Raw genomic sequence first — 15,377 nt, 5'->3', positions numbered from 1 at the left:
ATCAATTCCCCGTAAAAGATAACTCTTAGTCTTAACAATTGCTGTGATTCTTCTTTGTGTACAGATCAAAATCCATTTCAGAAACAAACCAAAAAACTGTCTGTCTCTTCAGGACTTTATTTGCAAAAGCATGATGCTGTAAGCACACCCAGAGCTCTTGCTAGCATCTGACTACTGCCCTAGTGTAGGGGCATGTTGAGATACGTGGTTAAGGAATTTGACTCCATTCATTTGCATAGTAAAGGTTAATTGAGTAAAGATTACTTATAGATCAAGGGATAAGAAGTCAATTTGGTTTGTACTGGAACTTTTGTGGTGTTTTTAGATGCTTTCTGTACAATCCTAAGAATTGAAGGTAGAGTTGCAAAGAGTTATTAGTGTCAGCTTAGTTTCTGAAGTAGAGGTTGATGTGACTGTTCCCTCTCTGTTTTCAACCTACTAGACTGTATGAACCTTTGGTTCTTCTCAGACAAGTCTGACAAAGAAGGAAAGCTGCTATCTGCTAATTATTAGTTGGATGGATATAAAAGAAATTAAAGGGCTTGAATAAATTAATATACCTCTCAGTGTAAGAAACCTGGGGTTTATCACTTTCAGCAGGGCAAAACAACTTGCCTTTTGCACTTAACTATTATGTATTACTATATTATAATTGCAAAAGTATAGATTAAAAACAATGTCCACTTTTCTAAGACTAAAAAAAATATTCATGAGGTTTCAAGTAAGAAACAACTTATTAATCCAAACTTAGATCTGTAGTTATTAGCCACATGTACATAGGATCAGAACAGATATGCTGTGTGTGAGGTTGTGGTGCAGGGTTTACTCTTGCTGCTTCTTACTGGATATTTGCTAAAACTGGAAGTGGCATCCCTGAGGATGTTCTTTCATCAGTCAACAACTCTGTGCTGGCTTGTGCGTTACTGTTGTAATGTTAAGGCTGTTTCCTTTCCAGATGTTGCTTTTTTCAGACCAGCTACAAACCAGGCTTTACCACACAACTTCACTTGGTTCTTTCTGTTCAAACATCAGCTCTGCATCCCAAATTTTTATATATATTTAAGGAAGAGGGAACCTTAGAGTCATCCAGAAATGTTTCTGTGTGTAAGGGCTACTTGAGTGCATTGGGATGATCATCCTGTTCTATCATCAGAAAATTCCCTGCCTTCTACAATACAAATTTTTCATAACTTGTATATTCTTTGCAAACTATCTGAATTTCCCCCAGAGTTTAAAGTATGCAGTTTCTGAATCCCATGTAGTACTCCTTTCCAGTATAGCCTTCTCTGGTTACGTTCTTGTCTGCCCCTTTGCTGTGAGCAGTAACTAAACCCAGATCCACAGCTCCTTTTCAGAGATGCTGCATCTCAGATGGAGCAGGTGGGGAGACACAGGGGAGCACGAGGGCACAATGGAACAATAGTGGCCAGAGCAATGATTTCAGCATCTCACAGCTGTCCCAACCCACTGCAAGGTTTTTCTTGTGGGTCAGGGGGGGATGGTGACAAAAGAGATTTGAAGGAAGACAATGAGAGAGTTTTGCAAATGTTTACAGGGAGCTTGTCCTATGTGTGAGGAGCAGCATGGAGAAAGCACAAAGGTGCTTGTGTGAGCACATTAGCAACTGGGTGACAGAGTTGGCATCACTCACAGCAGCACGGAGCCTGGAGCTGATATCACAAGGGTTACTTAAGAGGATGGTCAAACTCTGCTAAAATAATTCTTTCTAAAAAGAACAATTTGGTATACATCAAATATGCATCACCTATGCCACATTTTGCTTCAGCCATATTTTCATCCTGCCACTGACAGTTTATCAGAATGCCCCCCCTGTGATGTGAACTTACTGTTTTTCAGTAAATGTCATCAGCTTATCCCTGCTTATCTTGGAAATCAGATTCAAAAACTCACTGCAGACATCAACAATCTGTTTTGGGGGTTCCCAAATTTCTTTACGCAATCCTGCCTATCAGTAACAATTTACTTTTTGCCTCCAGAATTCATCTTTGTTTGTGGGTTCTGGAACTTAAATATTGAAAAATTAAAGCACCAACATACATTGGAAATAATTTGGTTTTCAGAATCATCTGGGATTTATCAGCGTCCCTAGCAGCACGGTCTACCCTTGTTAAAAAAACACCCAAACCAAACCAAATGAAAACTAAAATGGAGGCAATTAAGTTATTTGCATACTAATGTTGTATACTGATAGATATACAACAGGGTGTTGTGTTGCAGCTGCAAACTAGATTCCTGAGTTACATTCAGCTACAGTGCTGAGTAAGGGACATGCTTCAGACATCTCCTTTAGATTGGTGTCACATATATTCCTTTCCATAAAGTATGTTCTGTGAGCACCAAAATGGGTTCTGCCAGATCAGTTGTGCTGTTTGAACTCACTAAACTGCAGCAAAGACAAAAGATAATGCAATTTATTTGCTGCAACCAATGTCTGCAGCAGTTAGCTCTTGCAGAGGGCAATTACTACAAAGACTTTTCCCTTAACATTCCCCTTTCTCTCTCAGCAGCAGAAAAATTGAAGGCAAAATTTTTAATGTTGCAAGACAGTGATGAATCTGTATTATTTCAAAAGTATATCAGTGCTGACCTTCATCCTTTACACAAAAAGCATCATATTGGTCATTCACAAAGGGATCGGTTTCAATTTTAACATCAATGGCTTTCACGCTCTGCTGTTTGCTGCCCGTCTTTCTGCATATAATTGTCCTAAAATAAAGAAGAAGAAAACAATAATCAGAAATCTGGAGTTGTACATGCAGGTGAAATTTGGAGATTTTTTTATCTGAGTAGTCAGGCTTTAGCCTTAACTGTTTCAGCATTGGCAAGTAAAGTACTAGTGTGGGAAGATCTGTGAAAAAAAGCCAAGGGAGAAATAGAAGTAATTAGAAAAATGTTTGCTGTAAATCAGTTCAAAGCATAGGGAGCAATAAAGGATGTTTGTCTTATTATGTTCTGTAATACTTCTAAATATCAGACCTATACCCAGAATAATTAAGTCAATATTTTGCTCTCACATTTCAGCAATACATGTTCCCAGCAATGGCACCTGGATAGAAATTAATAGGAAACTCAATATTTGATCTGAAATTTTATACATCATTAGCACTTACATTAAAGAACCATTAAGGTTGTATATTTAACTGCTCAAAAGCTAACACAGGCAAACTTAGAAAATTCAGTTTGTGTTCTTGGAAGAAAAAGAGCTTTTCTTTTTCTTTTTTTTTTTTTTTTTAATAGCAATTTCACACTTTTGAGTAAACTCCATATCATCTGGTACTCAGAAGTACCTAATCCATACTGTTGCCCCTGATAGGCTTGAAGAAAGGTATTAGATCTGTATTGGGTTTTACAACACTGTAGATGCTGATGATGAAGTAAGGGTTTACTCTCTTCTCTCAGCTGTACTGGCTGCTTAAAACTAGCAATGGAAGAGAGTTTGTTGTAGTAAACTTTGGTTTTACTGTTAGATTTAAGGTTACAAAGGCTGAGAAAGTAATTTCAGAGCAAATTTTTGCAGCTGGGTATTAATGGTGTGGATTTATATTTTTGTGGACAGCAAGCTTGTAGAAGTGTTGCACAGTCAGCTCTTCTAGTGAAAGGAAGATAAAAACACTTTCCACAGAATGAATCCTTTCAGTGGAGGAAATTTATCATTTTGTACTGTGCAATGTTTGAACTAATGTGACCTCAGTCCTCCACTGAATTTGAGGAATAAAATAAGATAAAATGAAATTCAGTAAAACAAAAAAACCCAAAATAAAGTGAATAAAATGCTCATTCTTTGATGGCAAAAAAGATCCAGTGGAAACCCAGTATTTGATCATGCTCTTAAATGTTATATAATGATTTACAGATATAGGCTGAATTATGGTTGTGCACACTATTTTCATTTGGGCATATGTTAGCTTTTAAGTAGCTAAATATGCAACTTTAATGTTCTTTTAATATAAACAAAACAAAAGCAACATGAAACAAACCGTATGGTGGTGGTCACACATATGCACCAGAATGGTTCCTGCCACACTTCTCCTTTGGAAAACAACGATGTCATTCCCTGCTGAATGACCCTTTACGATTTAAAACCAAATTTTAAATTTGGTTTCCTTTGTAAAGAAAGCTCCACTTGATTTTTTGAGGGAAAAAATAAAATCCCTTCCAAAAGTCCCTTTTTAAGGAAAATATTTATCTTACAACTTTTAAATCCAATTGTCTCAGAATTTAACAGATTCAAAGTCTGAGACCTCTAAGTAAGTAATTAAGCACTTAGACAAAAGCAGCTTGATCTGTCAAAATTAGTTCAGATGACTGGGAGGATCAGGACATCAATTAGAAATTTTCTATATGTATATAATAGTCACATATTGTTCCACTGGGTCTTACAAGGTCTAAGAGAATGAGACACTTATGCTTCCCTTCAAAAATTAATTCACCAATCTTAATCCTTCTAATAATTACTCATTTGCTTAGATATCTGGATCAGTTATATCTTGCAACACTAAGTAGACAGATAATGATATGACTTAAAAAAATGTACTTTTCATCTGTAATTTAGCCTAAAACTTTAGGCTTCAGGCTCACAAGAAAAGAAAAGAAAAGAAAAGAAAAGAAAAGAAAAGAAAAGAAAAGAAAAGAAAAGAAGAGAAGAGAAGAGAAGAGAAGAGAAGAGAAGAGAAGAGAAGAGAAGAGAAGAGAAGAGAAGAGATTAGTTTTGAAGACTGTTACCATCACAGAAATTCCAGTCTCTGAAAATCAGTCCACACTCATTTCTATGTTCTATCAAAGACTAAAATTCCTGAGACTTGGAAGCCACATTTTAAATTCTTATCTTGAATTTTCTGATTTCTAATTCCAGTTTCTATGTTTATGTATTTTGTTACTGCCCAAAACACTATAATTTCTTTATCAGTTCTTCATCAGGTTACAAAGTTATCTGTGGGTGACACATCCTTGGTATACCGAGGTCATCACCAAAACAGGATACCCTGACTCATGAGTAATAGCTCATATTTAAAGTGCTAGTTTTTCTCAACTTTTTTTTTTCTAATATTGTACAATAAATTACAAGTTTGTAGTTGATAGATTTTGGCAATTAGCTAATTCATTTTAAGAACCTTTCTCAATTGCTATCCAGTGTGACGTATAGTTTCAACATTATACATAAAGAAAGGCTTTAAATGAAAACCTTTTACGTGCATTTACATGCATCTACTACTTAGAACTTTAATTTGGGTTTTTGTCATATTAAAATTTATCTGATTAAAACGGCCAGCATCCTAATGCAATTCTTCTGAAACGAAAGAAATCTTGCCTTGTACACAAGACACAGTGCTGGGCCAATGATTGGACTTGATTATCTCAGTTGCCTTTTCATACCTTAATGATTCTGTGATACTAAAAAACTGAAGAACGAAAAGATTTATTTAATCTCTTCCATTCCTTCTTCTCTGACAGTGGTTTCCCACCTCAAGCCCAGTCCTGCAAGCTGTAAACACCTTCAGTAAGCTGCTATTGCTGCTGACGACTAGAGCTTCAAGAGTGCTCAGCATTTCTCAGTAGCAGCTCGATCAGATCTGCAATGCCATGGCACAGAAATAGTCTCTTTGCAGTCAGTAGGATTTCAGATATAACTAAAAATACACACTAATAGTCTATTTTCTGAGTTCTTGAGGGTTGTCCTAAATCCTAAAAAATCTATAATTAGAACTTAAATACACAAGTACACTTTTAAAAGGTAGAGTGTGATGCTTTTAAGTTCGCTACAATTTTCCTTACTGAAAAATGGTTACCAATTCAGAATTCATCATATCTTGAAATTTCTTCAGCAGCACAGCTGTGCCAAAATAAGACACAAAAAAATTATACAGCTTTTCTGCTCTTTCCAGCACCCTGCTGAGAGGTGATGCTGCCAGGTTTGTTTCTTGACTGTTTTGAATTATTGCCCTGGGTCATGCATCATGGCTGAGAAAATGTCACAAACTTTATACTTTTTAATGGATACATCCACCTACACAGCCACTCAGAAGAAGGTAGTCATGTATGTTTAATTCTCTCTATGGGTACTTGCATGCATTAATCAAACTTAAGCTCATTACTCAGCATATGTCATCCGATGCTCAGAGCAGTGTAATGCTGGATTTTGTGCCTTTTAGTTAAGAAAGAGATTTGATTTCATTTTCATTTCCTGTGGAGATTTCTGATGAAGGCAGATGTGCTCAGAAGAAACATACTGAGTTCGGACAGCATATAACCCATAACAATTGTCTGTGATCCACATCTGCCTGAAACATCTGTGCATCCCTGAAAATTACTCTTACATGGCCATGAACTCACAATCTCAGCATAAAAACCAATCAGAAACACTATCACCATAGACCACGAACGTACCACATATCCTGTAAGATAAAGATGTGGTTGGTGGTGTTGACAACAGCTTCTGCTCTCGGATGAAAAACTGGAAGGTGCCTAAAGGTGTCTCCTTTGTTTCCTTGACAAACTACTGAGAATCTTCTCAGTCTACTGCTACCCAGCTTGGAAGGACAAACTGCTTCATGGTGCCTTTTCTCCTCCCAGAAGAGAAAACAGGAGACCAGGAATTCTGCACTTTGTTGAACCTCAGCTTAACTCCTGTTGTACAATAGGATTCATCCAACTAAGAACAATTAACAGTCCTTCTGTACCCACCTTGGAAAAAGATAAGAGCTTGGCCAATCTGACCATTGTTTTCCTGCACCATGACTCAGATATTGCAGATATCATGTGCACACACACAGAGAAATTATAATATGTGGCACAGTAAGGTATATACGAGACTTCCCAGAAGCCTTCTGCTTATCCTTATGCTGCTTAAATTTTTTTCTAATGTATTATGTAATGAATGAGTAACAGGTATATTTTGCTCCACTCTCAAAGATGGAAATAGCAGAAAGGCTGGCATGAATAGTACTTATTTGACAATATACCATAATATGCCAAAATATAATATGTATTAATAAATATATGATAATGATAGGCTTGAACTGCTGCAATTATAGTTAAAGACATACATTTTATGTTTTTATGTATGTATAATAGAGGAATTTTAAATAAAGACATAGTATTTTTATTTAAATTAAAGCGTTTTTTATAGTAGTAGCCACTGATCATTTTGCTTTCTAAGAAAATTAGAAGGCAATTTTGTAATAGTTGAAAATATTTCAATGAGCTCAAGTTAAAAAATATGGATTTGACAGCTGAGTTTATATGATAAAGTGTGATCCATCAACACAGAAAACAGTAGGTGGGACATTTTTTGTAGTTGCTACTTTATCCACCAGTTGATTTTAGGTTTTGTAGTCTTAGTCAATAAATTCACTGAACTGAGTCAGAATGGTCTTATGACATTGATTCATAGTAGTATGAGCTTGCAATATATTCAGCTCAGAAGAACTTTAGGAACAATATGTTTGTTGAGGCACTCTGAAAGTCTAGTTGATAACACACTATAAGAAACATTCCCCTAATTAGAAAGTTAAAAACTTCATCATTTTTCTTAGTCAAGATAAATCTTTAACATGTTGTGCTGATTTTTTTTAATGGGTCATCTTTACGGTTTGTGTTTCAGTAACTAGGTAAGAGAAAAAAACAACAGTAGTCTGGGAGCCAAACTAGGGGATTTTATACTTAGTCTTTCCCCTCTGTATTTTGGGAAACTGCAAATGACAAAACTGACTGTGATGAGGAATAAAATATAAATGACATGTTCATGATTACCAAAGGGAAGAAAATTTCTCTGGAAAGTCATGAGGGGGAGTGCAGGTGGGCTTTGGAAAGTCCATGGCCTGGGAACTATAGAGGCTAATTTTGGCTGGATGTGTCCCAAAGAAAGCATTGCTAAGTGTGACATGAAGACATTCCAACAGCAATACTGCCACTGGAAATGTCAAAAGGAGGTCTTACCAAGGCAGAACCAATATCCTTTAGATTCTTAAAAATATACACCAAAATGCAGCCTTTTGTGCTTAAAATTGTACATATGACTACTGAAATAGTAAGGCCTCTGTTCATTAAATAAATATGGCCCATTCATGCAGGCTTTCATACTGTAGCCTAGTATGAAAGATTTTATATAGCCATTTTACTCTAATATCCCTAGGTACATATAATTTGAGCATTCTTAGAGCTTGCAAAGAAGAATCATGTTGCTTCCTGGCCTGGACTAAATTGGACACTCAATTACATGTGAAACATCACTAGAAAGGTGGTATTGCCCAATTTCACTTTACAGGCTCCAGTTTAATCCATGGCTTTCGTAACAGAGGTTACTGATTAGTTAGCAAAGGGTTTAAAAAATACAAAAATATTTTCTGAATGCTATTAATTTACAAATCAGCTCCATTCTCAGAGAAAAGGCTTTGAGATACAAAAAGATATACATATTTTGCCTCTAAAAATATGAACTTCTTTTGAAAAGTAGAAAATCAACCTCATTAGAACTATCTGGCAAGTTAAAATCCTGGCATTAGCACCTTTTGTGCATTTGCAAGAATAAGCATATCCCATTTCTGTCTTCATTTGTCCAGATAAATAAATTATCACCTTTAATCAGCTTTTAATAAGAGAGCTGCTTTTTTTGTTTAATCCTAATTTGAGCCCAGACCTCCTGAGCTTGGAATTGCAAAGAACTGCATTATGCTATTGCAGGTGGGGTCTCACAGGTGCCTCATTCAAGCTCTTCAGTACTGCCCTCTCTCCTCTGGAATTGCTGCTGGATATCTTTTAGGATGATCACATTTATTTTTCTCACAAATTTTACGTGAGTTATTATTTCACTTTACAACAGGTCCACTGCCATCCTGTGTTCTGTGACTACACCCAGCTCTTTCTTCTGCTGTGTCTTTCCGGCTGGTTTAAGGCAGAAATTCCTATTAGCCTTCATAAAGCACTGTTGCATTGCAGTCCATTTTTGTTACTCCATCTCTATAGTCAGGCTTGCCTTCCTGTTCAATATGTGATTTTCCTTGGTCTTAGGAATGATTTCTAACCTTCTGGCATTAATTAATTTCACTAGCAAACCCATGCCTTTTGTGCCAAAGCTTGCTAAAGTTTTGCAAAATCCCTCAAAAAACCTTCCAGTAAAAATACAATTTAAAAGTGAGAGTCCTATCTCACTTAGTAAATGGCAGCTCTGAGGATGGTGATGCTACAGTTCAGCAGATGGTGGTTTGGGTGCTTGTCCTAGAAAATGCTTTAAAAAATATGTATTTTCTTTTGTGCAGTGTTTTTCCTCAAAAGATTTGCTTCTCCCAAAGCTGATGGAAAGTGGCTCATGTCTACATTGCTCAGTGATATCATCCCTTGGAGTAAACTGGCCATGCCCTTTTCCTAAATTCAAGTTTCTTGACTGAGCTTTATGTAGAAATCCTTATTCCTGAAACACAGTTATTTTGTTTTTACCTTGCATGAGACTTACTGAGATGATTGACAAGAAGCAGCAAGAAGACAAAGTCATCTGGGAGAGCATGACACGAGCTGTGAGCTGTGGGACTGGAGTGTGTGACATGAAGGCATTCCATAGTCCAAAACCTCCTCAGACAATTTAATAAGCAACTTCAGCATTATGAATTGGACCATGTCCTGTCAGTTATTTCTGGACTTTTCTCTTGAAGGGAATTCCTTGACCTGTCTCAAAGATACGTCTGGGAGCAAAATCATGTGCATTATCACCAGTCAGTAGAGCACAGCCTTGAAATAAAACTAAGAGCTTGTCAAAGTCACATATCACCAGAATTGCTTCTCTGCAAAGAGGAGTGTGCCTGTTTTAGCAGGCACACCTGGGTGAACTTCAAGGGACCCACAAGCCCAAGGCTTTACAAATACAGATGAGAGGAGTGGCAAGGGTTAGCAACTGACCTTTTATTTCATTCCTTGTATATTGCTTTTTTCCTTTCCCAGGAAATGTGCTTTTATTACCATACTGTCAGGTACTGGGCAAGTCCCACACAGTAGGCAGAAAAAGAAGTAGGTAGTCTTGTGAAATGCCATACTTGAGTCTTATTATTACATTTCCCACTGGTGTAATCTGCAGTGAGGGCCCTATTGTGTTTGACACTGTAGAAACATTTAAAAGCAGTCAGTGCAAAACCCAAAGAGCTAACAAAAGGAAGGAAAAATAGAGACAAAGTAATTTTCTTAGTAACAAACACCTGGTCTGTGGTCAGCCAAGAAAAGAAACCCTGTCTTCTGACTCTCACAGCAGAGCTTATTCTAGCTGACTCTGCTTGCTCTCTCCAGACTTATCCCCACTGGAATAAATTCTCCAGGGACTGGGTAGGAACCAGCCCAGGGCAATTTCACACAAAGGAGGAGGTTGACAGACCTGCAGGGAGGCTGTCACAGAAGAAAAATTCTATGCAGAGCTCCAAAGCTGTTATAGAAAAGATATGTGGCTCCATCTCTTTGCAGGCAAATAAGGAACAGGATAGGGAAAGCTTCATCTTTTCCATCCTACAAAAGCACTGGAAATGAGTAAATTTGCTACGGGGATGTTAATACAAGGTGTTGAGGATGTTTAAAAATTTCTAAAATAAATAGCTGTTTGTACAGGGTTGATATTAATACCAATTGTGTCATGTTCACTTCCCAAATTTCAAAAACCCGAGAAAATAAGTCAGGACCCTACAGGACATGCTGCCCAGTGCTGGAAGACTCAACACACAGTTTTCCAGCATGACATCTGAATTCAAAAGATACCAGTGAGAGCCTTTCAGAGAACTCTGCCACCTTTTTTTCATTTATATTCTGGCAGATCACTTGATGGTTTTACTGACTCACTTGTCTGACATGCAAGTAAGTCATAAGAGTGTCATTTTTAGTATAAATAGCTATTAGGGCTCATCTGACAAATGAGACTTGCCTAACGACATTTCATTTCCTGAAATGTAACAATGTGTAATGCTTTATAAGTTACACATGTCAAGACTGACTTGTGAATGGTTTACTTCTGGCTTGCTGGGAGAAGTTACCCCTACCTACTTGTCAGTGGCTCTTCTCAAAAAGTTCCCAAGCCCCTGGACTGCCAGGAACATGTCTGTGTGAAGAGCCCTGAACCCTGAATTCAGTTGGCCTGAACAACTGCAAGGGCAAGACAAGAACATCCCTTTATTCCTGTGAAAGAAGTTCTGTTTCGGGCTGCTCAAACCACAAAACCACCCAGTTTATTGTGTCTTTGGATTTGCTGGCAGGCATCTATTTGTTTAAGCAATTTCCATTCTGCATCAGTTGAAATGAATCATATTCATCAAGACCTGCTGCTTGGACTAGCCCTGTTTGCATGGAATGAAGTGGGCATATTTAAATATGGATGATCTGCATTTACATGAGAGTCATCAGAAATTTGACAGTCACCCAAACTAGACTGGCTCTTTGGTCCAAATGCTCCTCTTTGCCCGTGGAAGAGGTATAGGCCAGAGAGCAGGCAGTATAAACATGCTCACACTGACTCAGTGATGTGCCTCTACCAACAGGAGAAACTCCCACAGGTTTCCAGGCTATGCTTTGGCTGTAAAAATAATAATACGGACGAAATAATCAACAGTGATGGATATATTTACCAGGAGTGAGATTATAATTACTCACTAAAACCATAAATAGTCATCAGAAGTTAACAAATCACAGACTTGTGCAAAACCTGGAGAATGGATCAAGCAGTGAAAAAGTCCTTGCAAGTCTGCTAGAAGTCTTACTCAGTTTTAAATCTAAATGGTGAAAGGAAGGCTGAAGAATGTCAGAAAATCTGCAACACTGTAATGACTTCAATCACATTTGTTTGTGTTTACTTCTACTGCCAATGTCTAAGCCATTTTTCCTCAGGGGAAAGACTGGGATACCTTCCAGGCACCAAATAAATAAACCAAACCTCATTCTTCCTGAAATGAAGAACTTCTATCGTGCACCCTCCTATTCATCTCCTTTCTGATGTACACAGTCCAAGAAGATAGGGGAGAGTATTCCACTAAAGCTCTGCGATCTGCATTGGACACCAGTCAGCTGCTGGGAGTTTTCCAAGCTTTTAGGTCCAGCTTATAAAGTCCTGAACAGTTTTGGACCTGGCAGATGTGGGGAGGTCACCTTTCATTCAAAAATGTGGAGGTTCATCAAGATAAATATATAAGGTGTGCCCAGCAAAGAGTCCTTTATTTTGGAAATAATTTTCCATACTTCTCTAACTTGTCAACATGCTGTGAAGCCTGTTTTCCCTTCTCTAGGTTATATCAAATTATGTGGAGAGGTTTATCTGTATACCAGCTATCCTTTACCCCTGCTGTCATGTTTCTAATTACCAAGTAAATGCCCAAAGTATAGAATCACTACATTTTAAAAAATAAATAACTAATTTAGTAAAATAATTGGAGTCCTTTTTTTATAGATTTTGATAGATTTTTCCATTACTTTAGTAATTCTTGAGCCCTTTTTTTAGTACCTTTGAGCCCACTTTTAGTACCTTTCCCAAGACACAGTAGCAATATATACAGTATTCCAAAGGAGGCTATTACCCTGACCTACACGTATATATTTTTTTCATATTCCTCATCCCATTCCATGAGCACTCTAGCAACTTCTTTGTTTGCTTGAATGTTTGTTTGTTTGTCTGTTGTTATTACAGCTGCAGTCTGACAGAGGTTTTCTTTGTGCTGTCCATAGTGATGTCCTCATATCTTTCCTGGCCTGACAGAGGTAAATCAGACCCTGTAAAGATATTTTCAAGTAGATGTTCCCGCTGCATGTATTATAATTGAACTCCTTTTGGCATCATTTTACACTTTCATCTAAATTTCTCTGTAAATCTCTATATTGGAGCTGAACTTGCTCAAGTTAAACAACTTTGCACTCTTTGCCCTCAACTGCTCAGTTCTTTCTCCAGAGCTGCATTAACTTACAGTTAAAACAGATTAGCCCTTTTAGGCAGTATACAATCCCTATTTTTCCCCAGAGCCAAAAGTACCCAGTTCAACGAACTGAGTAACATACTTTCTGGTGCTTGCCCAGCCAAGGGTAAAATAGCCCCAGAGTATAAAATTCCAGCTCTGAAGAACTTTTATGTCTGGTGAAGCTTTCCAGTGAAGGTCAGATGTGGTGACTGCACAGCAATGATGTACTGATGTGCCCCCACAAGGTTCTTTCTGATAAATACTTTAGAGACTTCCATAATAAGGACAGATTTACTGAGGGAATGGAGTACAGCAAGTTAGAAGGGATGAAAAGTCTTAATTTCCTTCCCATGCTTACGATGTATTTTTATCACTGTATTTTTATCACTATTTTGATATTGAAGATATTCAGTCCACAGCTGATCTATTAATAGTCCCAGTTCCAGTGCCCATAGCAATTAATTGAGGATCTCATTGGACTAACTAGTGGATTTGCTTAGATAAAAAAAAGCCATGATTTCTTCTCCTACCCACCATCATTCCTTACTTCCAGAATACAGAGGTCATATAAAAGACCCTGTACAACAACTTTGCCATGTACTTCTTACAGTTATATAGTTTTCCTGGCTAGTTAGCCTGCAAGACATCTCAGCAACTGTCTTGGGAAAAAGATTTTTGGGGTTTAGATCACTGTCTTTTATCCTGAGACCTTTCTGGATTTTTTTTAATGACTAAAAGTACATACAAATAAATTTTCAAACAATTTTTTCATCTGGAAAAAATAAAATCAGAGAAAATGGTTGCTTTTCCTTGAAATAGTTTAAATATTATATTTCATTAATAGTAATAGTTTTCTGTCCTTTGGAAGTTTTATTACCAAAAATACAGAAACACCAATGCTTACTTAAAAACTGGTAACTGTCACAAAATCTAATAATATGCTAACATTTGGAAACTTCTTTTCCATAAAACAAAGCTTTAGCCCACTGAACATTGAAAATAAATTTGATATACTCCTTCTGGGCAATACCTGTATGGTCCCAGCTTCAGTGACATCAGACATTCCCCCAACACCTCCATTGACATTGCTGCCTCAAATTAGTCTCTACAGAGGCAACAAGGCAAGGCTTAATGCAAGGAAAAACTCAGCCTAGTGCCAGGTCAAGTCACCCAAGCTGCCTCAAACACATTGAAGGACAATGTCAGTTCCCTAGTGGGCTTTCTCAACAAACTCTCATGTGGGTTATCATATCTAAGTGCATCTGTGCCCTTTTGAACATGCCTGTTGTCTGCTCAGCCATGCCCTGATATCTTAGACAGACATGTGGCTCCCCATGAGAAGTTTTGTTTGCTGAGCTTCTGAAGGCCTGGAGAATAACAGAGTCAGTGGGAGCATTGACACCAACTCCAGCACCTTGTCCTCAGCAAGGACATGTGTCCTGCAAGGATCTTTAGGGCTCAGCTCCCCACTATTGTCCAGGAAGAGCCACAATGATGTAATTCAGCAGGAAAGAAGAGAAAATTGTGCCAAATCTGTGAAATCATAATGTGAGACTGATGAATACTTGTGTATCTACAATATTAGCTGTAAAAAAACTAATTCTTGGGGAAGAGTGGCCAATTTAGCTGTACGTCATGGTGAATGAATTGTGGCCAGTATTTTTCAGCAAATCTTAGTCAAGGTGGAAAACTTGCTTGACAACCATCATTCATACTTCCCAGAAAGTGTTATGCTGTTGTCCTTACCCAGCAGAGCCACTGGCGAGCCATCCGGTGGTGCAGCCAGCAAAAGAACAGTCCAGAACAGCCCTTTTCAGTTCTTCTGCAGTTGCTAAGCGAGCACTCAGGTCAACACAAGCTTTCTCAGCTTTGGCTAAATCCAGACCCTGAGAGTTGTTCTTGGACTCAAGTGCAAACACTTTCCCTGCAACACCAAGAAAGGACATGTCATCCATCATGGAATTGTATTCAATACATATTCAACAGAAATTTTGCAAATTATCACCAAATAAAGCCTTCATGATTTTATTATGTTTATTTTAATGACCCACTTTTTTTTTTTTTGAAAGTCTAATTTAATCAGTACGGTAAGTATCCTTGTGTTAGCTTTTCTTTTCATTTTGTCCACCACAGGAAAAGCAAGAATGGCTAAGCCACTAGTCATTCCTAAATCAAATGGGAAGTTTGTCTTGCCTCTGTAGGTCTATGGGTCTATGCTTAAGATCTGGAGAGATAAAGCACGATACTCTCTCATATGCACATATAAAGTCAAAATCACAAAGATCAGTTCCTGTAGGCTACTAACGCTGGAATCCATTACTAAATATTTTACAGTTACTCTACAACAGCTACATCCATAAAGTAAGCACATGCCTTAAAGCCAGTATTGCAGCTGTGTCTTTCACATCCGAAATAGATTTATACTTACTCTCTAAAATCAAAATGATGCCA

The 15,377-nt window shown here is 37.6% G+C and overlaps 1 protein-coding gene across 1 annotated transcript in view; it reads right to left on the bottom strand.

The window, feature by feature from the left end:
• SUSD5 (sushi domain containing 5) overlaps positions 1–15,377 on the bottom strand; it is a 44,916-nt gene that overhangs the window by 17,440 nt on the left and 12,099 nt on the right. The window contains exons 2-3 of the mRNA XM_021546261.4: positions 14,673–14,850; positions 2,609–2,727 (exon numbers count right to left, since the gene is read on the bottom strand). Of these exons, the coding sequence (XP_021401936.3) occupies positions 2,609–2,727; positions 14,673–14,850 (297 nt within the window). The remainder of the gene's footprint in view (positions 1–2,608; positions 2,728–14,672; positions 14,851–15,377) is intronic.

Source organism: Lonchura striata, chromosome 2, assembly GCF_050655825.1.
Source record: "Lonchura striata isolate lonStrDom1 chromosome 2, ASM5065582v1, whole genome shotgun sequence".
Lineage (NCBI taxonomy): Eukaryota > Metazoa > Chordata > Aves > Passeriformes > Estrildidae > Lonchura > Lonchura striata.
This window is presented reverse-complemented; position numbering and strand designations above follow the sequence as displayed.